The following is a 26,559-nucleotide window of genomic DNA, read 5'->3' on the forward strand; positions in this document are numbered from 1 at the left end:
AGGACATTTGACCGAGGTATTAGAAATGAACTATACTCCAAAGAGAGCGTAGTATACTACTCTTATCTTGCCATACCTTTTTTTAACCGTCTATTTCAAGAGTTCTTTAAAAAAGGTAAGGGATAGGCCCAAAACTACATGGTTTGAAGTAGAGAGAAAAAATATTGAGATTTATGACTTCATTAAGAATATGGTCCTTGATAAAGTAGAATGATGAATCAATATTCATGTATCTGGCCCCCAATAGTTGGAAAAAAGTTATGATGATGATGATTTCAAAAGCTCACAAACTTGCCACACGTGCGCAATCTTTAGATCTTTAAATTCTATAGTTAGGCGGAAAAACTGATTTTTAACAACTACAAGGATTTTTAGCGCTAGAACTACATTTAATTGCGAAATTTTACAACAATTATTAGAGTAATTGCACATCATTTACAAGGACCCAATTTGACCACCAAAAATATTGGGGCAAATGTTAATAGCAATCTGTCTTTGATGGCATAATAATAATTATTGGGTTGGATTAATGGTGGCAACACAACCCTATTTAGTCATACATTGTGTTGCATGTTCAACAAATAGTTGTCCCCAAAAAGAATGATTCCTTTATTTTGTTGCAAATAAAATAAAATAAAAGTAATATATTATGTCAACTTTATATTATTGAAGTAAGACCCATAAAAGATCCATAAAAAAGGGTTGCTCTTATGCTAGAAAAACTATTAAATTGGTCATCTCAAATTATACGCACAATTTTTTTCAATATTTTTAATTGTTTATAGTCTGCTCAATCTGCACTGTGTTTAGAGCTTAAATTTCATAATTTGAGGTGACAATCAATGTTCACAAACTTGGCCAGTCCAACTCGAAACTGGCTAGTCAAATCGGAACCAAGTATTGGCGATCCGGTTTTGGTCGGTTTTAGTAGTCTGATAGGGCATTTAACTTTTAAAATATATATATAAAATATCCAGAAAATAAGGGATTTGTTTGTAATGTATTTTTTAAATATTTTTATCATTTTGGCAGAGATTAGAAAGTGTTTTGGCCATGAATACTTATTTTTATATTTCTCATCTTTTCTAGAAATTTTTGAAAATACCTTGGGGCACAAATCAATCTTTTAAATTCCATTTTTTAACTACTTTTTAACTTCATTTGGATGTACTTTGTTTAATCATGTTTTAAATATATTTTTCATACTTTTCATACTTTTTTTAATTTGTTTTGTACTTTTCTTTTTTTTTTTAACTCTTTTTGGACTGGCCAGGACCTACTTTGTTAGTCCAGTTGAACTGGCTGGTTTATCAATTACTTGAACTTGGCCCATGGTTAGTTTTCGAAACCGGTTCGATTTTTCAAACATTAGCGACAACTAGACTTTTATGCAATTGCAAGGCTTTTTGGGCCCTAAAACTACATCTTTCAACAAAGTTTTGAGATGCGCCTTACTTTTATCGTTTGAAATTGATGCCTTATACAAACCTCACCCATAATGCAATGGGAAAGCTTTCTATATGCCACTAAATATAGGGAATTTATATATACCACCCCTCTTCCAGCCATTTCATTTGAATGGACATCTGAGATGGCCCCAATCAATATCATGTCTAAGAACTATTTTATTGTTTATAAACAAATCATGTTAACACCAATAGTTTCACACCTATGAACTATAAAAACCATATTTTAAAGGAAATAAAATGACCAAATTACCGCTAAAATTTTAGGGGCAATTTGGTCATTTTATTTTTCATGAAAATATTTTAAATATTTTATAAGTGTGACCCATTGAGATAATCATACGTGACTAGAATTCATGTTCATCTGATTTGTAAATAAAAAATATAAACTTAAATACTTTCAGAGATGTCAGATCTAGATTAAAGGACTAAGGCTCAATTCTGATGTTATAGATGAGAGCAATGGTCTAATGCAACAGTTGTATCATACTATAATGCAACGACACTTCTAGAAAATCATGTTTGTAGTATTTGTATGATCCCAAATATAGTACACACACTCTTTTCATCTCAATAATCAATCCAAAAAAAAAATGATTCAATTTGAACCCTAGATATGGTCAAAATGAGTTCCCTCCAAAAACGAATCTAGACCATTCATTTTGTGAATTTCAAAATCTTAGCTTTTATAAACTCGAAATCATTTTTTTTTTCTTTTTTTTAACATTGTTCATCTAATGATAATAAAGCTGTCCAAAAAAATTGGAAGTGAAAAAATCCTTCTAGGGCCTAGATCTAAACATCTTACTAAAATAAACGGCCTATGTTAATTGGGCTAAAAAAATACTTTCTAGGTTGTGTTTTCAAATTTTCTGTTTTTTGTGATTGTTCATTAGAATGAAAAGAGTGTATATTTCAAATTTTAGATCAAACAAATTGCCATAAGATAGGTTTTTAAGGTTGTTGCATCATATTACTATACAACGATTGCATGAAATCATTGCCATACGTGACCAAACTTCATGTTCATCTGATTTGTAAATAAAAAACAAAAATTTAAATACTTCCAGAGATGTCAGATCTAGATTAAAGGACCAAGGCTCAATTGTGATATTATAGATGAAGGTATCATGACCATTAATTCAGATCCGACAATTGGATTATAGTGGCATATATAAATTCCCTATACCTAGGGGCATACAGAAAGCCTTCTCTAAAGTAAGGGATACATGTTATCTTTATCCAGAATGATTCATTGCAGTGCAAGGTGGAGGAAAAAATGATTTTGAATAAAAAAAACGTAATAAAAGTATAAATGTTTTGTTTTCTCTAAAAGATGAAGGAATTTCAATTTTTTGAAAAACACATCAATGGGCTTACCGCTTGGTTAGAGATTACATATGATAAGACTTCATAAACAATAACCACAAGCACCTCCAACAATTAGATGTAAAATTGGATTGTTGAGGTGCAAAATTTGATGATTGAGGTACTTCATTGTAATAAACAGAGTTTTCAAGAAAAATTTATCATATTCAGGTACACCTAATTTAACTTGTTTGACTATAGATAATTGTGATATTTTTACCAAAAATAAAGATAAAATAACTTTATTATATACTTTCTTGTAAAATTGAATAAAGAAAACCCAAAAAAAGTACAAAATGTTATAGTTACTAAGTTGCTGCGTACTCCTGAATTGCTTTGCAAGTAAGGAAAAAGTTAGAATAAGGCTCAGATTTTATGGACAAGAAGTAAATCGTTGCTTCAAAATTCATTGAAATTATAGTTTCAATGTTAGGAAACATTCAAATTAATCATTTCGATCTTGATCATTACGATTATAAAAGAATTAAGACTCCAAATCATAAAAATAATATATATTATAACACATTATCTGCATTACTTTTTAAATTATAAATTTTATAATCGATGGTGGAAATAGATTTTAAAGTTATCTTAACGATTTTCCACAATAAAAATGTTTTTCGGACAAGATTTTAAGGTAAGGCTCCACCTTTTTTTTATTTCTTTTCCATAACGCCAAGGCCTTGCGAAACCGCATCATAAATCCCAAAACCACCCCCCTAACCATTCAAAACGGCTAGTAATTAAGTAATAATTATCCAACTTAACAAAGATTAAGAACAAGATCATTTGTAATTGCCCGTTGTCCGACGTGTACACCACGCTCCAATCCTAAGCGATCAAAACCCGCCACGTCTACTTCAAGTGTGTACACGTGTCATACATTATGTGGCCCACTTTTTGTTAGTTGCCATTAGAGACTTAGTTAAAAATGTCCAGCCTGTGTGGCATTTCATTTCTCTTTCTGCAAAAAACGCGGAAAAAATCTCAGAATCGGTTTCGGGCTCCTGCGCTTCTCTCTGATCGATGGCGAGTTCTTGATCGATTCCTTTCCTTCAAGAATTCGCCATCGTTTTTAAAGCTTTTCTCTTTGTTTTTTACCTCTTTTTTACAGGGAGAGCAGGGCCCTTGTAGCCATGGATTTTGCCGACATTTAGGTACTTTTTCTTTTACGTTTTGTATTGATTTTTCGTCCATTGCTGAAGCTCGAATCTAGGTCTTACTTTTTGTTGGGGTTTTCTGGTTTTCTTTAATGGTTTGTTGCTTTCTCCATGGTGTCGGAGCTCCATTATTAGGTTTATTTGGTTTTAGGGTTTAGAGGGTAGGGCTTCCATCGTTAAAGCTTTATCTTCGTGCTTGTCTATGAGGATTTTCTGCAATTAAAAGTTCCATTCTAAGGATGGGCACAAGGATTTGCTGATTTTGTCTCAGGGTTAGTAGATGAGGCTTTCCTTTCAATGTCATTAAGGGGTTGCCTTTATTCTAGGGTTTGCATTTGGGTCGTTTGACCATTAAAAGATTCATCCTTGGATTCTCAGAGCCGCTGTCAAAGCCTTATCACGGGACTTACCTCGTTTTTTGGGTTTATCACCCTGAATTTCAGGTGCTAGAGCTTCATTCTAGGGTTCCATTCTGTCTAGGTTTCAATGTAGGTGCCCAGTAGTTTTAGTGTTTACAGAGGAGGCATTTTGAGCTCTGTTCCAGATTCGTGTCCCAATATATCGGCTATCTATAGAGAATTGGTTCAGTTTCTAATAATTATATATTGGCGGTTAGCATCATTACTGTTCCTAATTTGTTAGGTACGGTGAATTTCAGGCGAAGGCCGTTTTCAAATTTGTTTTGTGTGTTTTGTTGAATCATATTTGGTTTCCATTTTGCCTTTTTGATTTCTCAAAGCTTTTGTATTCTTTTGGTTGCAGAACTGGAAGGAGAAAAATGGTCTTCTAAGGTATTTTGAGGTGTTTACTGGGAATTTTAAGCTTTCAAGGTTAAATAAATTGTGCGAGTTGAAGTTTAATGTGCGGACAAATGGGAGGTTTTCTCGTTTGTCATCTCATTATGATCTTTTGAGATCAGTTTTCTCACCACACTTGGGAGTTAGTTTCTTTTGTATGGTGAATATTCTTTAGTGGGATTCTAAATAGAAAAAAATAGAAAAGATTATATTTTTATGAGGGAAAACCCCTCATAATTGGCTCATATTTGTACCAATGATTCATGCAATTGACAAGAATTTGACTGGCTAAGAAGGTGCTTGGCCATGACTTCCCTTCTTGTGACAGACATTAAAGTTTTAGAAGCAAAAGAACAAATGGAGGACAACAATGGTAGCTACGTAAGGTTGGATTTTTTGAATGATCCAGAATCTGAGGAATTTGGGAGGTTGCAAAATCAAACCCTATCAAGATCTTGTTCTTTATGTTGGTGGGTGAAGACGATTTTAGTATGCCTTTGCCTACTTGTAGCTGCAGCTGCTTTCATCATCTGGGGAGTACCATTTCTCTTAGATAAGGTAGCGTGCTCAACTGTTTTTATCTTGTTCTAGATAATGAATGAGCTCAGTCCTCTTTATGATATATTATCATGGATCATTTTTCAGCTTTTAATTTAGCATATCTCTAGAGAACAGTATAGAATGAATAACGTGGAATTTTTTATGTTTGATTTTGAGTTCCCTTGATGCAACCTGTGTGTATCTTTTTTCCAAATCTGCTATGCCATTTTGTAGTGTAGTGTAGTGGCGAACACATCAATTAAATTGTTTGCAGTTATTACAAGATCGGTGACTTGGGCTAGCACTTGCCCCAGTCACTTGGACCCTGCTGCCAGTTCAGGATGAAAATCCCTGAAACTTGGACGTGTTTAACCGAGACCTGCCCCTTTTGTGTATTTTATCTTAGGGAGTTGGTTGAGTTGGACCATTGAACATGGGTGCTCAGAAAGCTGTTCAGTAATACTTAGAGTGACCTCTTGCTTAGTTATTCCAATTAAGGGATCGACAAGCTAAGCGATCTTAAATTATTGATTTGTTGATGAGGTCAACAAAACTAATGTCCCAAAATTCCAATCTGACTATTGCCTGACTGATGATGTAATATTCCACCAATTCTTTGAGGGCAGGGCTGTTAATGATAGTTTCTCTGAAGATCCTGTTATTATGCCCTCTGATAATGAGTTTCCAAAGAGCGAAATGAATTTTCAAAGCTTGTAACCTTATAGGGAATGAGAAAGATGACTGACTTATGAGTGCATCTGCCATCTTAAGCATATCTCAGTCAGTCCAAAGGAATCTGATAGTTGCATCCATTCTTTTTGAAGTTTTAGCTTCTTCTCTAGTCCTTTAATTGGGGATTGTCATTTGTGACTTTTATTCCCTTATCTTCTAATTACCAAATGTGTCATTTGGTGTGTGATCATAGATAGTTCTTAATTGCGTTGGTTTATGTATATGAAAATAGAAACCACACTTTATTGATGAACAATTAACAATCCCTTTTTTGCTTATCAGTACAATTCATGGTGCATTTTTAATATATGCGTATATTTATCTGAATATGTATCTGAATAATTAGATTTTTGGAAAATAACGTTTTGGAAGTCCCTGCAATGCAATCTTATGTTGTATTAGCCGTTACCTGATCTCAAAACTAAGTGGCTCCTCTGCTTGTTGGCCCATGCGATGACTTTTAGTGAATCATCCACCTCAATATAAAACCATGAGCCTAATTAGGTCTCTCATCCATTTTGAATTGTTTCACACAGTTGGGTTAACCATTCACCACGTTTAAGTCTTCCGAAGGTAGTGTGTGTTCTCTCTTTAAAGGCTTTCTAGCCTTTCTTGATGAAAAGGTCAATGGATTTGGTAGTAGGGCTCATTTCCCGAAAGACTAAGTGGGTATTCTTTGCCTGAATCTCCCTAGGAATCTACATTAATGGAACTTGGCAATCTCCTTACCATGGAAATGTGTTTATCATTTTGGGTTCTACAGATGTCTTTAGCAATGGTTGACAGGACTCTATATGGTTCTATAGGTTTCTGCAGTACATAAAATACAGTGGCCAAATGTTGCTTGCGTACAAAACATAGCATGTGATTTCAAGTTTCCTTGCTTTATTTAGGTACTCTTTTTGCAGTTTTTCAATGGTTTAAGCACGGGGTTTCTTTTCTACCTTCTCTTAAGTAATAAACCCAACGACAAGGCAAAGTTTGGGTCATTTGGAAGCATGGCACATGATGAATATTTCCCCTCTACTCGTTGGACATGTCTTCTGACTAAGATGTTCTTAGCAACTACATGAGTTTCCTAGGGTTTGGGGTGGTTTACATTGTATCGTACTAATATCTTCTGTATAGCTTGAATGTGTTATTTCATATGTTAATGAAACTGGAAGCTCCTGTCTTTAATTTTGTTCACATTATTCTACATGATTCTGGTGTCATCTAGATAGAGCAAACAATAAACACTGCTTCTCTCAGTAATTTTCATATGAAAGTCTGGCGTTCATCACAGGCAGCAGTATGTGAATGATTGCATGATGAAGTTTTAGGTGGCATTGCTTAGCAGCTGGCTTTTGTTTTTTGAGGGAATTATTGTGCAGATTAGTTACACAAAGGAACCCAAGGAAGTTAAAGGGGCTTGTCTTGTTGATAAATTGCCAAGTATTAGGTATGTGCCATACTTTTTTGACGACGTGTCTTGAGGTATGAAAGAGACTTTTAGTTGCTAATACCAGATAGGAACTCTTTGAAAGCTTGTGTTGAGGTACATCTATCTTCACATTTTTCTCGGCTGAATTTGTCACCCGTCAAAGAAGGAATTTGTTGAATCAAGCCTTTGTAATTGGAGGAATTTAGTAAATTATATTGGGGTGTCTCCAATATTTCTATATGTTTCTATTATGGAAAATTGTTTCATGCGGGCTGGACCGCATTTCTACATATGCAGTCCAGAAAGTGTAGGGCATCCATCTTAAAGATGGATGCAAATAGGTGTTCCATCTAAAAGCAATGGAAACTAACGGTTCAAATGTTTTCTTGCTAGAATTATTATTTTTAGTTTTAAAATTTTATTTACTTTTCATATTTATGATCTCCATTTTAGAAATTACATATCCTTAAAAGTTAAGTCTTAAATTCCATCTCAAAAATAGATTTATTAAGGGGCCCACATTTGTACATATGCGGGCTTGGCCGCATAGAAACTGGCTCCTTCTATTATTCCATGGTATTAAAGCAGAGAGTAATTAATATACATAGTTTTATGGGGAGTTCTTTTGTATGATTATTATTTTATGGAGAGTTAGTAGGGGACTCCCAGATCAATACGTATGGTATTAAAGCAAGGTGTAATTAATAAGCCTAGTTTTATCTAGAGTTCGTTTGTATGATTATTATTTTATGGAGAATTAGAAAGATATTTCCAAATCAGTATGCATAGTCAGAATCAAAGAGCTAAGTACATAGGAAATCAATAGTGGCTGAAGCTGTTGTTGAACTATTAAGGGTCTAAAATAAATAGGTGTATTTCATTAGTTCATTAAATTTAGTAATTTTAGTAATTTTTGGAAAGTAGAGAGCTGAGCTCTAATTACAAATGGCATCTGGAAGTTACTTTCACGCAAAAGAATGGCATTACGCAAAAAAATGGCATTGTATTTCTTGGTTGAATTGGTTGCCCATCAAAGAAGGAATTTATTACCCATAAAGGAAGGAATTTATTGAAGGAAAAAGTTTGTATAAGTTGTCAAACCTATACTGTAGAATTAAGGTGCACCCCAAAAATTTACCCGAAAGGTTTCTGAAGTTAAAAAATGCTCTAACTGATCATCTTGACCTTGAGATATATGGATGTAAAAAAAAAAAAAAAAAATTTAAGTCCTAAGAATAATACATTTTGTAATGCATTATCTGGACTGTTCATTTTCAAGATTTTTAGGTGTCCATAGATCTGCTCGATCTATACTATTTTTAAAGCTTTAAATTTCATAGTTAGAGGCAAAAATAGATTTTTTGGCAATCACGAGGATTTTTAGGATTGAACATTATCTTTTGACACCATTTGAGGGTGCACCTTACTTTGATTGTTTAAGACGTTAACCTTATGCAAACCACACCCTTTATCGAATTGAGCCTTTCGCTCACCCTTTATCGAATCGAGCCTTTCTCTTATGAGGAATTTAGTATATTACTATCTTGGGGTGTCGCCATTATTTCTACATGTTTCTATTATTCCATGGTATTGAAGCAGTGTGTAATTGATAAACACAATTTTATGGATATTTCTTTTATAGAGAGTTAGTAAGGGAATCCGAAATCAATGGGCTTAGTCAGAGTCATATAACCAAGTACGTTGGAAATCAATAATTGCTGAAGCTGTTGTTAAACTGTTAAGCATCTAAAATAAATCGGTGTATGGCATATGTTCAGTAAATTTAATAGTATTTGAAATTTTTCGAAAATAGAGAGCTGATCTCTGATTACAAATGGTACCTCGAAGTTTCTTTTCACACAAAGGTATGGCGTTGTATTTCTCTTGGTTGAGTTGTATTTAAACATTGTGCCTTCTCTTGTGATCTTTTTTATTTGAAACTGCTTGCGATCTTCCATTAGACATGGCATTGTGTTTGTTGCCGCCCTGCAGCTATATTTGAAGGGTTCCGGGACTATTTTTGTAGTTTTTCTTTCCACTTGGAGCTTTTTTATTTTACGTCTTGTTGTCTAATGAAATTCACTGTAGCATGGAGTTTCTTTCCCCCTTATTTTTTTGGTTGTTGGTTTATGATTTTGCTGTTTACATTGTCAGGTTGTCGTGCCTGTCTTGGATTGGGAGACAGCAACATTTACCACTTCTGTTCTTGGGGTTATTCTTTTTGCTTCTATGGCTGTATTTCCTGCACTTTTGCTACCATCAGCTCCTTGTATGTGGTTGGCAGGGATAACATTTGGTTATGGATTTGGGTTTTTATTGATAATGGCAGGCACAAGTGTGGGAATGTCTTTGCCATACTTCATTGGTTCTCATTTTAAGCACAGAATACACGTGAGTATTTCGTGTAAATTTAAATGTTTGGCAAGTATACCATACAGTGCCTGTGATTGGTATACAGTACACTGCTGAGGCATCCGCTATACATTCTATATGTTGAATAGTGGAACCAATGGTAGTTTCATTTTGATGAATGAGGGAGGTGGTGGATACCCCAGCTGCGTGTACCATATAACATACTCAGGATGTGGATGGTGCACTTGCCCTAAATGTTTATAAATGTAGTCACACAGCACTGAATGTCGACGGCCAGTTTTTTTTAGAGAATGATGCTTCTGCAATGCTAGTGATTTATTAATGGGGAACGAAGGTTTAATAAAAAATCTGCAGCATAACTGTGGTTCATCTGATGCAGAGGTGGCTGGAAAGATGGCCAAAGAAAGCTGCTGCTGTGAGGTTAGCTGGAGAAGGGAATTGGTTCCATCAATTTCGGGCTGTCACTTTACTGAGGATTTCTCCATTTCCGTATATTATTTTTAATTATGCTGCTGTAGCAACAAATGTTGGTTATTGTCCTTATATATTTGGATCTTTGGTAGGCATGGTGCCAGAAGCCTTTGTCACAATCTACAGGTTCGATGTCTTACTTTACATGATTAAGTTGCTTGCTTACAAAACTCAGTAATGGTGTTTGATGATTCTTAAATCGTAACTAATGTGACGACTTGTTTCATGTTTATGCCAATGATATGAGTTGCTGCATATGCCGCATTTACCCATAACATGTGTACATTATATGTAATTTATTTTGCATTTTAACATCTCTATGTTTGATATCTTGTGACTCCAAGATTTCTGGCACATATCATGTAAGATTAACTCATTTACTACAAACAAATGTAAGTAATAGTTGTTTTTTCCATTTTAATGTCGCCATACTTTTATTTCTGACCTTTGATGTTGTCTCTTAAGAATGTGTTATTGTGAACAAGGCTTTCTCATTGGCTTCAAACATGTTAGTTTTGCTCAATCTAGATGGTGACATAGCTTTGATGATATTTATGGGCAACTTAAGATTAGTATGCTAGACGCTGGATGGCGCCTTGTTTTTTATGTTCCTTACTGTGCTAGGTTTCTTGTGATTACTTCTATATTTATTACTGGGATTGCATATGTTCGGAGAATTGTTATTGACTTATTGTCTATTATTTGTTATCAGCAGCTATACCATTGTTTGGGTCTTCTCCAATTTATGTTGTTCCTCTTGGAGATGCTATGTTTGTAATTAGTTGCATTTTTTGGCATTATCTCTTTTTCACCTAATCACTTCTTGCTTTAAGCAAGAAATGTCTTCACTTAATTTTCCTTTTGGATTCTTCTAAGGCTTACCATGGTTTTGAATTAACTCCTTAGATATATTTGACAAATGATAGGTTGTCTAGACTGTACGTGTTTTTTATTAATGGGAAATTATCAAATAACACCTAAATGATGAACTGTTTAACATTTGTCCATATCTTTTGATTTTATTTCAAAGAGCCCATCAAAATACACATGATCATGAGTTGGAATAGTTGAAAATGGGTAAAATATTAAATAGTTGTTGAGTTAGGTGTATTTTGATACATTTCCCCTGGTTCATTATGTGATTTTTAATTGTGCAAGGGCAGCGAAAGCACACTAGGAAGGCATGAATCCCAGTCAGCCTACCTGAAAATAATGGAGGAAGTATTTGGTTCCTTTAATAATGTATTCATTAGCCTCAACCTTTTTGTAGTTTTTCTACTAAAACCCAACAGGGTCATAAGACTATCTTGCAATCCTTGCCTTTTGTTTTGTGCATCATTATTGCATTGTAATGGTCTTGTTTATCCTCCCTCAAAAAAAAAAAAAAAGTAGGGGCATGCTTTGTCCCTATATAGCAAGAACGATTATCAGGCTCAGAAAAAAGTTATTCCAATTGTTTCACTAGGGCCACAAGCTCCACCTTTGTCATCCTGGCTTTTGGTTTGTGAGTCGTTATTGTGTTCCAATGGTCTTGAATCTCTTGATTTGGCCTAATCTAGTAAGAATGTTTGAGACTCAAAAAGTTCTTATTATTTGTTTCTCTCCCATTTGTTTTCATGAATGATCCTTATCCTTGATATTTTCTTCATTTACGGTATCCAGTTTATGGACAGGGGTCCTGCATTTTTAGGGGGTTTAAGTTGTATTGATTGAGACCTTCATCTTTCCCCATAATATCTCTTAGGAATGGAGATGTACAATATTGTGCGTGTTAGGGAAGAAAAGATGAAAAAACAGCCCTACTTTTAATGAATTATGTAGCAATCAAGTCTTGCTAGATGATTAAAAAAGAAAAAATCTTGATTAGTGGTGCCCATGGGTTTAGGACGTCATGGGACCCACATAACTGATATTGAATTATTGGAGGCCCACTTATTTAGACTCAACTGGTCCACCCAGCTAGGCATGTATTGTGCACTCTGAGCTAGCCACTTAGCCCAAGTATCTTATGTACATATATATTCCAATCTCATGGTTTCTTTTTGTATTGCCTTTCTTGCTTTATTTATTCTCTTCACATGGGGTGTTGTGCCTCATAAATAGTATGGAAGAAATTCATCCAAAAAATATGGAAGAAAGAGCAATTGAATTATATTATACAAAACAAACCAATAAAAACTACAAAAATGGATTCTACAGATTCAGGTTCTACCCCCCATAATTTTCAGGTCAAGATGGCTGGAACTATAGTTTTTTTTTTTAAATAACTTATGAAGGTTTTCCTCAGAAATATCAGACAGGAAAGGGAAATTTGGTAGACATCATTATTTTCCTTTTGTAGAGCATTACCTGTACTATTGTACAGTCCATTACATCAATACTATTCACTACTTCAAGGTCATATCCACTGTCCTTTCCCACTAACAAATGGGCCCACAGGGACATTCATCTGAGGCTACATTGTTTGTTCATATTCCATTTTTTCTTCTTGGTGTATATTTGGACTTTTTATGAGTTTTATTACTTAGTTTTTGGTATTTGTGGGAATGGTACAGTGGCATTTTGATAAGGAGCATGGCCGATGCTCAGCATGGTCATGTCTTCTTGTCACCGCAGCAGATATTGTTCAATTCCCTTGGTTTCTTTGGGGCAGTTGCTGCAACAGTTGCCGTTACAGTGTACTCAAAAAAGGCGCTCCAAAAGCTCCACCCTGAAGATGATGAAGTGTATGTATGCTGACATTGGTTTTGCTTAATTGTTATTGGATCCCAACCCATGCCTTATGGTTCCAATCACTTGCTATACCTCGGTGACCATTGTAAATTGTTTGTCAAGGTGCCTTGTTTTGATACGATATTATGGAAATGGCCTCCTTCCTTGTCTAGGTCTTGGAAAAGTATAGTATGGTGTTTGGTACTCCAAAGGGGGCATCACCATCGGTTCCTAATGATGGATGGTGAAGATTGACTTTGCCCCACAACTGTTCATGCCTTATGGTGTATCATACAACATACTCCATTGGATTCATTGGAATGTGGTATTTTTTCTCGTGTGTATATATTTGGAGATTCATTTTCCTTTTGAATGGTTTATAAGATATTATTCTTTGTGAGGCTTCAATTGTGTTAGTGGGTAAAAAAAATAGCTGCTAGCTTCTGCATCCAATTGCAGAAAGAGAAGCTTGACCCCTTTCATTATTGCAAGCTTGATTCGTCTCCGTGATTCTTCGACATGCCTTTCCGTTGCGTTTGTGGATTCCCTTCCCTTTTCATTATATCCTTTGTCACTCTAGGGGGAGAAGCCTCAGCACATGGCCTCTTCATTTTTGGAGTCTTCTACATTTTCATTGTCTATATGCAGGTGGAGAACTCTGCAACATGTTCTTGTTTCTTTCGCGGGTACCAGTTTTGGGTCCACAGGAACATTCTCCCTTTATGATTCTGTCCTAATGACATGGGTGCATCCTATCTCCATGTCTGATATAAAAGGGCAGGATCTTGGGTTAGGTTGGCAGCGGCCTGGATCTCACCCATTATTTCAGCCGACCCTTTAGTGGACCCTGACCCAAACCCTGCAGCAGGACCCGACTTGGGATGGGTTTAGTGGACCCTGCCCCAATCCAGGCTGGTTCTGGTATTGTTTTCCATTTTCCTTAAAGATGAATAGAAAAAGTTTCTAGGGTTTGCTCGAACCCCTGGGCTTTCATGGAATTAATCTGCATAACCCACAAAGAAATCTACAAAAACAAAGAGCAATGATCAAACAAAAGAAAACCCAAATTATAAAGGGAAAAGTTCGTATGGAGCCGAGGCTCTAAACAATCAAATTTGAGCCTACCACAAAAATTTTACTAGAAGAGGTTGTTTTGATGTCCAAATATCTTCAAATTGATCATCTCGACGTTAAGATGTATTCACATGGAAAAAAATGGATTTCATGTTTTGGAAATAATGTATTTTGTAATGCATTTTTGGACCATTAATTTTCAAGATTTTTAAGTTTTTATAGATCGATCGATATACATTATTTTTTAAGCTTTAAACTTTATAAATAAATATAAAAAATATTTTAAGTCTATCACAAAGATTTTCAATATTAAAACCACATTTCTTGACACTAGTTGAAGGTAGGTTTTAATTTGATTCTTTGGAGAGGCTCTATAAAAACCGCACCCAATTATAAAAAGGTGTGATTTGTGTAAGGTTTGCAAAATTTTATTCGAAGTTGTGATTTTGGTATTAAAAATTTATAGGATAGCGTGAGAATCTATATTCACCTTTATTATAAAATTCAAAACTCAAAAAATGATTCGAATTAAGTAGATATATAAACACATGAAAATTTTGAAAATGGATGGTCTAGATAAATTTTCACAAGATGTATTATTTTTAGGGAAAAGTTTATGTAGAGCTTAAGTTCTAAACAATCAAATTAGAGCCTATCTCAAAAATTTTACTATATCATTAAATTGGTATCCAAATATCATTAAATTGATATTTTGACATCAAGACGGATGGACATGAGAAAAAAAATGGATTTTAAGTTTTGGAAATAGCGCATTTTGTAACGTATTTTTTAACCGTCAATTTTCAAGATTTTTAAGTTTTCATAGATCTGTTCAATCTACACTATTTTTGAAGTTCTAAATTTTATAATTAACAATGGAAATATATTTCATGGCTAGTACAAAAATTTCAATATTAAAACCTTATTTCTTGACACTATTTAAAGATGGGCTCAAATTTGATTGATTAGAGCGTCGGTTCTATACAAACCGCACCTTTATTTTTAAGACTCGAAATTTTCCTTTTTTTCAGTTCCATACATCTCGATTTCGAAATGATTAATGTTTTCCAACATCAAGACAACCTTTTCCCATGTATTTTTTAGGTGCACCTTAATTTTACAATTTAAGGTAGGGCCTTTTATAAACTTTTCCCATTATAAAAACCTTGAAAGAATCAAACCAGCAAATTATAAAAGAATCCATATACACCCATAAGAAAACCCCAAAAATTACAATAACTAAATATAAGAGACAGGTTATAGTTTTTCGGTGAAGAGCCTTGCTATTGTTCTATCTATTATGTGCTTGTCGTGAAGATTTCTTTATCTATTATGTGCTTGTCGTGAAGATTTCTTTCAAGAATCAAAGTATCTGGAGACATAATGAACCATAACACTCTGAAACTAATCCTAGGCTTTCCCAGGGTTTTATCCCTCGCAATAAAAGTCTAAGCATCCCAGATTTGCAAAAAGATGTTTGTTGAAATAATCCTTCAATTTTACAATTTCAAGCTTCTTATGAGATTCTTGAGGAGCTTTCCTTTACTTAATCCAATGCTTCTTCGCAGGAGCCGCCTGTTATTTATTTGGGGAATGGAATGAGAGAGAGAGAGCGGCGAACGTTACAGGTCTGAGTGAGATAACATTGGGATCGTCGTGGTAGCAACCCCACACCCTAGTGGCCATGTCGTGGTTTTTGTTTTTGCTGATACCAATCCACTAAAATTTTTAGAAAAACTAACTTCTAAACTATTTGAAAAAATGGATAAAGGCCTGTCTTCCCCTACCGAATTAACCCCCCAAAAAAAAAAAAAAGGGAGAAAAAAAAGAGTTGAGGGAAAACCGTGCTAAGTTGTTAGAAGGGCGGGGCCTAGGGAAAATATTATTTAAGGGTCGCAACCTTTTATGTCATCAAGGGGGTCAAATGACTCCAATTAATAATAGTTGGTTTTTTTTTATTTTTTTTATTTCACTAAGATACTTCCTCAAATGATATTTTTAAAATACCGATTTTGCCTCATTAGTCATTACAAAAGGATAATTTGATAATTTTTATTTATTTGGGGTTTGGAAACCTCAAAAGTGGGTTAAATTAATAAAATGCCTACACTAATTGGGTTTCCAACGCCGGATAATTTTGATAATTTTGTAAGAGATCAAGACCCTTGTTTTCATAGTGTTTTAAAACCTGGATTGGTAAGGCATATCGTTCATTCACAAATCTGTGTTGGATCATTGGATCGACAATCTGGATCAGTCTAAATCAATGATCTAATAAATAAATAAAAATAAAATAAAGATTGAAGTATATATTTATATCTCAACCATCTATATAACCAGTCCTAACAAAAAATCAATGAGTTTTAAAACAATGATTTTCCCCCTTTTAATTCTAGAAAATAAACTGTTGCATGCAAAATCATGAATGAGATTCTGAAAAGGTGAACAGCTATTACGTCGTCCTCCACCTCTGTTTAGTAACCTTGCAACATTTGAGACACCCCCTTCTAATTTCTCATCCCATTCGTTGCAGGCCTAGGCCCACAAAAGATGCTGGGTATTGAGGAACTAGATGGTTCAACCCATCAGATTTTTTCTCATTTTAAAGTAATATAAATAAATATATGGATGCTAATCTAGCTCCCATATTTTGAATAATCCACTTAACAATCTTGATTCTCCCCCCATGATATAGTATTAAATGTTGCATTTGGGTCCATTTTCTCGATTGGTGTTGCTTTTGAGCCCAATATTAGCTAACCTTTTTTAAAAAGCTTTTGGTGTCCTAGGATGCATGTGCTCCTTTGTTTTATCCTAATTTAGGGCTCAAATTTCATCCCAAGCTCATCAAATCCATTTCTACCTCAAATCTAGAAATTTGGTGTTTAAAAAATAATGCACATCAAATGCAAAGATTTGTGAAGAATTGAAACAAACACTCAGGAAATACAAAATAGACTCTTTTTAAAGCCCAAAATTGAGTTTTTTTTCAGATAAGGTTCGGATAACATAGAACTTTGTGTAATCAAGCCACATCCAATATGATTTTGGAGAAATGGATTTCCAAGGGGGTGGACACATGCCTTATATCTTAATCTCATCATTATCACCAGAGTCTTGTCCCAATTATCTGGGGTCGGCTACATAAATTTTGGTATGTCATTCTACTCTATCAAGAGTCATACTCTCAATAAGACCATATAAATCTTGTACTTTTTCTCAGTACTGCCAACTATGTCTTTTTGGGTCTGTCTCTTACTCTTTTTTAGCCCTCCACTTGAACTAACTCACACCTTCTAAAAGGTGTTGTATTGGGTCTGTGATGTAAATGACCAGCTCACCTAAGTCTCTCATATAAATTTAAATTGGGAAATTTGTTATAATACACTTAAAATATTAACTATTTAATATTTTACCTTGTATAGTTTAAATTAATTTCAAAATACCAAATAAAAATTCCACTGATTTGGAGATAGATTAGTAGAGAAAAGGATAGAATATTAAATGGTTGGAAAATAAGGTATATTTTTTATGGGTGTGGTTTCTATAAGGTTGCAACTTTAAACAATCCAAGTAAGGCGCACTTCCAAATTTTATCACAACATATAATTTTAGTGTAAAAAAATTTTAGGATTATCGTAAAATCTATTTTCATATCTAATTATAAAATTTTAAATTTTAAAAATGGTTAAAATCAAGTAGATCTATAAAAATCTTGAAAATGAACGGTCCAAATAATGTGTTGCAAGATGCACTATTTTTAAGATTTAAAATCTTTTTTTTTTTTTTCATATTCATACATCTCATTGTCGAGATGGTCAATTAGAGAGTTGTTCATCACTATGGATTTTTGAGGTGCATTTATAATTCTACATTTTTAAGGTTGCAACCTTAATTATGAGAAGTTTTTCCATTTTTTCTTATGAGAAGTTTATTGACTAAGCCTGCTAAATAAATTATAGTTCCAAAAAACCATCAAAATTTTCTGGACTTGCCAACCATTTAACATTATTTTTCTAAAAAAAAACAATTTTACATTTTTTTTAAAAAAACTGTCAATCAGTTATTCTATTAAGTGAATTTTAATAAATTTATCATATTTGAATTCCTGAAGAACATGAGCACCCAAACTAGTTTACTAAACGAATGGGAAAACTTGAAGAAGAAGTTGGGAATCCAAAGCCTGTTACAAAAAGAACACAACCAGATTCCTTCGCCCACTCCTGCACCTGCCTTTGGCCTAAGTGCAGGCTTTTTGCGAGTACGCATCGCAGTCCAGGAAAAATTGTAGAGAGAGAAAGGTCACAGAAATATTAAAAGTGTAGAGAGAGAAAGGTCCTAGATAAATAAAAAATGTAGAGAGAGAGGAAGGTTATAGAAAAATAAAAATGGTAGAGAGAGAAAGGTCTTAGAAAAATAAAAGATGTAGAGAGAGAAAGGCCTCAGATAAATAAAATGGTAGAGAGAGACATTCCACTCCCCCCACCTGCCTTTGGCCTAAGTGCAGGAGGAGGCTTTCGTGAGTACGTACGCAGTCCATGAAAAATTGTAGAGAGAGAAAGGTCAGAAAAATTGAAATAAATTGTAGAGAGCGAAAGGTCATAGAAAAATAAAAAAAGTAGAGAGAGAAAAGTCATAGAAAAATAAAAATCGTAGAGAGAGACATCGGATCTCAAATATTTTAACTCTGGGGAAGAAGCAGGCACGTGTTAGAGGGGGGTTTCAGAACGAAGGGCAGTGCCGGCACGTGCAAACCATGACAATTAAAGCTGTAATTAAATTCCTCACCTGTGCACGCCTGCCAACCGCTGAAGCTACACTGGCCCCGCACCATCTCTATTTCTCTCTCTTCACTCTCTCTCTCTCTCTCCTCTTTCTCTCTCTGCACACGCAATAGAAGATTCAACGGGACTCAACTCTCTTCACTCTTTCTCTCTCTTCCATCTCTCACCTCTTCCTCTCTCTCTCTCTCTCTGCACACGCTTTGTGCCTTTGGCCTCTTCGCAAAGAAGATTCAAAGGGACTCAACTCCCTCTCTCTCTCTCTCCTCTTTCTCCCTCTTCACACGCTTTGGGCTCTTCGCAAAAGAAGATTCAAAGTGATCCATCTCTCTCTCTCTACCTCTCTCTCCAAATCAACGAGTACCACAAGAAAAGGGATTTTGCTTCATTCTTGAAGCAAGAAACATGAGTGAGTGGGAAGTTGTGGTTTTTTTTTTTCTTGGGACTGTGGTTGTGCTATAATTAGCCGTTGAGGTTATGGATTTCTAGGGTTTAATTGTTGCCCTAGTATTTGTTGACTAGTTTCAGTGAACTGAGCCAGATTGGCAGTGGGGAGATAGCCGGATTCCGGCGAAAATGGCGGTTTTGGAGTCATATTCTGGTGAAAATACGGCTGATCATGGGATTCCGGTGGGTTAGCTCCTCGTTTATGTGTTTTCCGTCCTTTTTGAGAATGCTTTTCTGCTATTTTTGAAGTTGAACCTTTGAAGCTGAGAGTCAATGGAAATGTCTATATTCCTGTAGAAATTGCAGCATTATCTATCTATCTTTCAGATGAACTCGCAACTGCAATATTCTGGCCACTGCATTATCTCCCCATTTATTTCTTTTTACGGTTTTCTTTGCTGATTATATGAACAAATTTGGGCAAAAAAAATGGGATTATTGCTCCATTTTCCATGCTTTTCCACTGCGGATTCCCCAAACGATGGTATCTTAGTTTCCAGTTTATTGTATTATACTATTTTCCATCAAAATTGACAAAGGTATGGGCCTTAATTTTCAGGCAAATGCAGTAACAGGAATATGAAAAGATTTCGGCAAATAATTGCCATCCTTTTGGCGAATTTAATCTTTGGTTTTCCAATCTTCTCATTTTTTACGGTGGAGTCTGCCTCTGAAAAAGAAATTCTTTTACAGTTCAAAGCAAACATTTCTAATGATCCATTAAAAAGCTTAGAGTCATGGAACCCAATGGATGAGACCCCATGCCTGAATTGGACAGGAATCACCTGCAACTTTGCGGGGAAAGTGGAAAAGATCATTCTTTTGAATACCCAACTCGCGGGAGTCTTGCCAGAAAATTTTTCCGGCCTGGAATCACTGAGAACCCTGATACTTTCAGGCAACCAATTTACAGGAACAGTGCCATCTCAATACGGGGATATAAGCTCTCTTTGGAAGCTCAATTTGAGCCGAAATGCTCTGTCAGGGCAGATCCCTTCAAGCATTGGGAACCTTGCAAGCTTGCGAATGCTTGACCTTTCGAGAAACTCTATTAATGGAGTGATCCCTTCTGAAATTTTCCAAAATTGCTTTAAAACCAGGTACATTTCTCTCTCTAACAACGGACTTCAAGGCCAAATTCCTTTGGCGATTGGGAACTGTACTAGACTCAAAGGATTTGATTTTGCATTCAACAAATTGAGTGGAGAATTGCCTTCTCAGATCTGCTTGTCCTTAAACATGGCTTATATTTCTCTGAGAAACAATTCATTAATAGGAAGCCTTTTGGATAAACTCTCTAATTGCAAAAGCCTTGAATTTCTTGATCTTGGGGGTAATAGTTTCTCTGGTTCAATGCCATGGGAGCTTCTTTCACTCTCGAATTTGAGCTATTTCGATGCATCACACAATAAGTTGCAGGGCCAAATACCAGAGAATTGGAGTTGTGGTGGCTCGATTGACTTGTTGGATCTTTCAGGAAATGGTTTAAGCGGTGAGATTGGTAATGGAGTTTTGGGTTGCAGAAGTATTAGGGTTCTTGATTTAGGGTTTAACAGGTTTAGTGGGACTATTCCTAACGGCATTAGTGAGTTGAAAAGGCTCTCAGTTCTACGATTGAGTGGGAATCTTCTTGAAGGAGTTATACCAGTGGAGCTTGGGAGCATTGAGTTTCTTCAAGTTTTGGATTTGCAGGATCTCAATTTGGTTGGCACCATACCTGTGGATTTGGGCAATTGTTGGTTTCTTCTCGAATTGTATGTCTTCTCTCTCTCTCTCTCTCTCTCTCTCTCTCTCTCTCTCTCTCTCTCTCTCTCTCTCCACATACACACATAAACACAAACACAAGGGTCGAGGAGAATTTGATTGTCTCACAGTCTTCCCAGTTTCCCATAATACTTCCAATTCTTTTCTGAATTGTGTAAGAAAACATTTGTGCTCTAATGTAATGTGATGATTATGTCTTTGACCAGTTGGGGGTAACACCATTGGTTTTCTTTTGCCCCTTGTTCTTAAAACAAGTTTTGCAGTTGTAGCTGTTTTCTTGAAGATCTCTCTCTTCCTCACAGACAAACACAACTCTCTGTCTCTCTCTCGCACGCATGCAGAGGGAAAACCAATACACAAACACATTTGGACTCCTTATAGCTTGTTTGTTGAATTTCTCCCCTTTTTTTTTGATGAATGAACATCTCTCTCTCACACACTCTGTCTTTCCCTCAAACACACGCGTGGGCACACACACATCCTGAACATCTCTCTGGAACATAAATAAAGGACCCTTTTTGGCATTTTGAAGATGATCAAGGCTTGCTTTATCTGCTTCTCTGTACTTTTACCCCAAAAGCAGTTTTTCAATGGTCCAACGTCCAAATGTTTGCCAACTTTGCTTTAGTTAACCAATAATGATGTCTGAATTGAGGCCAATTCTCGAAGATTCCAACTAAGAATTTGTTTTGAGTTGAAATATTGAGCCTTTCGTTTTCAGTTACTGTCTCAAACACAAAAAGATTAGTCTTTTACTGCTCCTCAATTCTGACCAAGAAGTCACCATGTTGATTTCTTATCCAATTGCGTAAAGAAAAACTTCATTTTTTTTCGTCCGATAGAAAGAAAAACTTGCTTTCTCTTTGTTCATCACAATGTTTCCAATCTTACTTCTATTTTTTTAGGCTTTCTTCTCTCTCTCCTCAATCTTGCAATGTTTCTCTCTCTTGCAGAGACCTGTCCGGCAACAACATAACCGGCACAATCCCAGATACACTCTACAACATGATCTACCTCAAAATCCTTGACCTGCACACCAACGATCTCCAAGGCACCATCCCTCTCACTCTAGCCAACCTCACCAACCTCAAGTTCCTTGACTTATCAAACAACTTCCTTAGTGGAGAAATCCCTCGAGCCATTGGGAACCTAACCCAGTTGACCCATCTCAACCTCTCCTCTAACAATCTCTCAGGCCCTATTCCTCTCTCTTCAACCTTATTACAATTTGGACCTGGACCCTTTCTTCGAAACCCTAACTTGTGTGGGCCTCCACTTCCTACCCCATGCCCTCAAACTGGCCAGGAGACAATTCCACGCGCTAGAAAAACCAAGCTTCTCACTGTCACAGCCATTGTGGCTATTGTTGCAGCTGCTGCTATTTTCACCGGAGTATGCTTAATAACCTTTATGAATATAAAAGCCCGTCGTAGAAGGCGTGCGGCTGAGTTAATGATAGTTCAGAGCACTCCTCTCTCTACTGAATCGAGCCCAATTATAGGGAAATTGGTGCTTTTTAGCAAGAGCTTGCCTTCTAGGTATGAAGATTGGGAGGCTGGTGCAAAGGCCTTGCTAGATAAAGATTGCTTGATCGGAGGTGGAACAATAGGAACTGTCTATAAGGCTTCATTTGACAATGGTCGTGTATCTATCGCTGTCAAAAAGCTTGAAACATTGGGGAGGATCAAGGGCCAGGATGAGTTTGAGCAGGAGATCGGACGGCTAGGTGGGCTCAACCATCCCAACCTCACACCCCTCCAAGGCTACTACTGGTCATCAACAATGCAGCTCTTGCTATGGGAATTCATCCCAAATGCTAGCCTTTATGATCACTTACACAAGAGAAGGGCACCAAATTGGATCAACAGGTTTAAGATTGCTTTAGGAGCTGCAAAAGCACTGGCGTATCTCCACCATGATTGCAAGCCTAAGGTTTTACATCTAAATGTAAAGTCCTCGAACATTTTAGTCGACGAGGAGTTCAATGCTAAGGTTTCGGATTATGGGTTGGGAAAGCTAATGCCAAGGGACGTTCATGGAGCCGCCGGCTACGTGGCACCTGAGCTGGGGAGCCAAGGCTCAATAGGTGTGAGTGAAAAGTGTGATGTTTATGGATTCGGGGTGGTTCTTTTAGAGGTGGTTAGTGGAAAGAGGTCAGTTGAAAGGGGCCCTGCAGGGGAGGTGGTTGTGTTGAGGGAGTGGGTGAGGAGTGTTTTGGAAGGCGGGGCGGGGGCAGGCGCTTGTGCGGATGTTAGGATGAGAGGAGCAAGGGATGACGAGGTGGCGCAAGTGTTGAAGCTCGGTCTGGTGTGCACTTCAGATTTGGCGGTGAGAAGACCGAGCATGGCGGAGGTGGTGCAAGTGCTCGAATCGATAAGGTCAGGAAATGATGATCATGTGGGATGAGGGTGAGGCTGTTGATCATTAACTTGGTGGCTTTTCCGCCTCACAAATTGCACTTTCATAATTTCATTCCTTGTTATGTTTTATGTTTAATTTTATTTTTTGGGGGATTTATTGTCATTGATGGATGGGGGAAATTCGTTGATTCTGGGAATGGAATTCTTCAATTCTTATGCGATATTTTTTGTCACACCAGCTTGAGATTCACGCTTGCTTCACTTCCATTCATGGAGGGGACCATCTTTTCTCACCCGCGGGTCCTCAAAATGCCGGCAAAACCATGAGACTACATTTTAAGACCGGTGGTTTAAGACTATAGTTTTTCAGGATTGCAAATAAAGGTTGGCAGGGTTATTTCCCAATAGGAATGTTAAGGTGCTTAATTGTAGCTCATTTTTATCATACATTTCTTATGGCCATTTAAGAATCACGGTAGAGCTAGCAATGGCTGTCATTTGGTCGGGCGACACCTGCTCGAGCTTAGCCAGGGTGCCTCTAAGGTCGTGGACCCGACCTGGACAGGGGCAATGGGGCCCTGGCCCAGCCCTGGTCTAGGCTGGGCTGGGCTGGCCAAGCCCGAGCCAGGTTAGGGTACCTATATGGTCGGCCCAAGCCTACCTCAGCTTGGAGCCGTGTGAAGGGGCCTTGGCGCAGGGCTGAGCCTAATAGACTCAAATGAAAGAGAGAGAAAAGATAAGTAAAAAAGAAGTCGGGCAAGACTGGCCTGGCCTAGCCGCGGCAATATTTTGTAACCTAGGGGTGACAATGGACCCAGATCCAACCCAGGACCCGAAGGGTAGATCTGACCCAAGTCCGAGAATAGGTCCAAAAATTGGACCCGACGGATTGGGTTTGGGTCCAAACTTGGACCCGAACACTATTCGGGGATTGGGTCCCATATATATTTTTGGGTCTTAATTTATGAAAAAATAGTTAAAAATACTTAAATACATATATATTTTAATTTTTGGGTCGGGTCTCAATCCCACATTATATTTTTGGGTCTAGGTCTGGATCGATTGAACCCAACCCGTTGTCACTCCTAATTTATTGCCCAGACCCTAGTCTCTCAGTGTTAGGCTGGGGTTATTTTCTCTCTCATCTCTCAACTATGCATTTATGGCTAAAGGTTTTAGGGTATAGCAAAAAGAGAATTCATCTATCTCAAACTAAGTTGCTAAGAGAATTCACTTAGGATTTGAGTTTGTGATCAAAGGGGTTTATATTCTATTGGTGTGGCTTGGCCTAAATTTGCTTTTTGGATTGAGATTGACGGTTGACTATTGATCCCGTGCCATGGGATGGCGATGACTCGGTGTGGGGTGTAATAAGCTCGGTTGAGGTAATCTCCGGTACTCTCTTTTTTGTTTCTCGCTATATTTAATTATATTGGTTTTATATTCCTAAACATAAGAATTGTGGATATTTTTTTTTGTTTAAAAAAAATTGATTTAATGACATCAAGGTTTTTAAGATCTTGGATTTGTTAGTTTTGTTTTCTTTGAAGAAAAAATTATTGTAATATGACTACTTGTAAGTGATATTTATTAAAAGAAAAGAAAAGGAAAAGTAAAGAGATGAAAAGAAGAAAAATAAAAAAATATATTTCTCTGCAATATCGCATTAATCTTTCTTTCAAGCATTACATAAGAGATGGGATCTACCAATGGAGCTTGAGCAAGAGAGAGAGAGAGAGAGATTATCATAAAAGATGGAGACTTGTATTGTTTATTATATCATATAAGGAAAAAGTCTATATAAGGATGCTACCTTATAATGTAGAACTGCTGCCCGTCAAAAATCCATCGGAAAACATAGTTTTAATGTTGAAAAACCCTTTCATTGACTGTCTCGATATCGAGATGTACAATTATAAAAAATAAAAAGATTTTAAGTCTCATAAATAGTGCATTTTACAACATATTATCTACACCGTCCATTTTCAAGATTTTCTTATGTTTATAGATCTTCTTGATTTTAACCATTTATGAAATTTAAAATTTTATAATTAGATATAAAAATAGATTTTGAGATAATCCTAAGAACATTTTACATCAAAATTATATACCATGATAAAATTTGAAGGTGCACAGTACCTCTACACCTACGGATGCATCCGTATGCAAACTGCACCCATCATATAATGATTCCGGTGTTTGATTACTCAACAAGCAACCTTGGACTTGCTCGAGTAACTCAGACTCAGTGTTTGATTACTTGGGCAAGCCAACTTGGACTTGCCCGAGTAATTCAGACTTTCCACCTTGGTGAGTCCAAATATCCCAAAGTTGGGTAGTCAACTTGGGGATCGAAATTCAAAAACATGTATAAAAAAAGATAAAAAAAATAAGAAATTTACTTGTAATATGCTTTTATATGTTTTCTATCATTTTGATAAAAAATGAAAAAATGTTTTGATCATGAAGATTTATTTTTACATTTTCCCTTTCTTTTTAATTATGTTTAAAATACTCCCTTAACATATTGATTTTTTAAAGATCTATTTTTTCACTAATTTTTTAAGACATGTTTTGTTTAATTTTACTTTAAACATATTTTTTTCCTATTTTTAAGATTTTTGTATTTTTTATTTTTTTAACATTTTTTTGGCTTGCCCAAGATCCGGCCCAACTCAGGCAAAGTAACTTGGACTCATCCCAAGTTACTTGGCTCTTGCATGGGCTGAGTCCCGTCCCGGAGTCGTGGTTTTGAACACCAGTTTCAACTTTCAACAAAGCCCGGGCATACTTAACCAAAAGAAAATATAATATCCTAAAGAGAAACTACAACATATAAGAAATCAAATGAAGATATTAGAAATTAAAGGAAAATGATTATATGATCTAGACTACCATATAATTAGATAATTAGGTTGTCCAGCCCCCTTTAAAACAGTTAGAGAGATTTTTTTATGCAAATAATCAGATTATAATTTTTTCACCTAGTAAGCAATGCAAAAAAGAAAACAAGTAAAAACAAATTAATTAAAAAACTTGCAAACTCTTGAAATACTTAAATCTATAGTCACATGTGGAACATTCAGAGTTC

At 36.0% G+C, this 26,559-nt stretch overlaps 2 protein-coding genes across 8 annotated transcripts; both read left to right on the forward strand.

Moving 5' to 3' along the window:
* The first annotated feature begins 3,788 nt into the window (after nt 1-3,788).
* LOC18447883 (uncharacterized) lies at nt 3,789-13,445 on the forward strand. Of its 7 annotated transcripts, none has more exons than XM_088846240.1 (7): nt 3,789-3,991; nt 4,757-4,795; nt 5,120-5,349; nt 9,641-9,697; nt 9,816-9,877; nt 10,239-10,456; nt 12,886-13,445. In XM_088846240.1, exons 5-7 carry the CDS (start codon nt 9,830-9,832, stop codon nt 13,067-13,069), a joined length of 450 nt encoding a protein of 149 aa, XP_088702366.1. In that variant the 5' UTR covers nt 3,789-3,991; nt 4,757-4,795; nt 5,120-5,349; nt 9,641-9,697; nt 9,816-9,829; the 3' UTR covers nt 13,070-13,445. The 7 variants fall into 7 exon arrangements, with proteins under 7 accessions (XP_088702366.1, XP_088702365.1, XP_088702364.1 ...); XM_088846239.1 differs by having other exon boundaries at nt 4,757-4,785; nt 5,088-5,349; XM_088846238.1 differs by having other exon boundaries at nt 4,757-4,785.
* Nucleotides 13,446-18,824: 5,379 nt separating this feature from the next.
* Nucleotides 18,825-23,689, forward strand: LOC18447882 (uncharacterized). The gene is made up of 3 exons (XM_088846241.1): nt 18,825-19,527; nt 19,904-21,098; nt 22,062-23,689. Exons 2-3 carry the CDS (start codon nt 19,924-19,926, stop codon nt 23,512-23,514), a joined length of 2,628 nt encoding a protein of 875 aa, XP_088702367.1. The 5' UTR covers nt 18,825-19,527; nt 19,904-19,923; the 3' UTR covers nt 23,515-23,689.
* Nucleotides 23,690-26,559: the final 2,870 nt, after the last annotated feature.

Source organism: Amborella trichopoda, chromosome 9 (genome assembly GCF_054954075.1).
Source record: "Amborella trichopoda isolate Santa Cruz 75 chromosome 9, AtrichopodaSantaCruz75HAP2 v2.0, whole genome shotgun sequence".
Classification (NCBI taxonomy): Eukaryota; Viridiplantae; Streptophyta; class Magnoliopsida; order Amborellales; family Amborellaceae; genus Amborella; species Amborella trichopoda.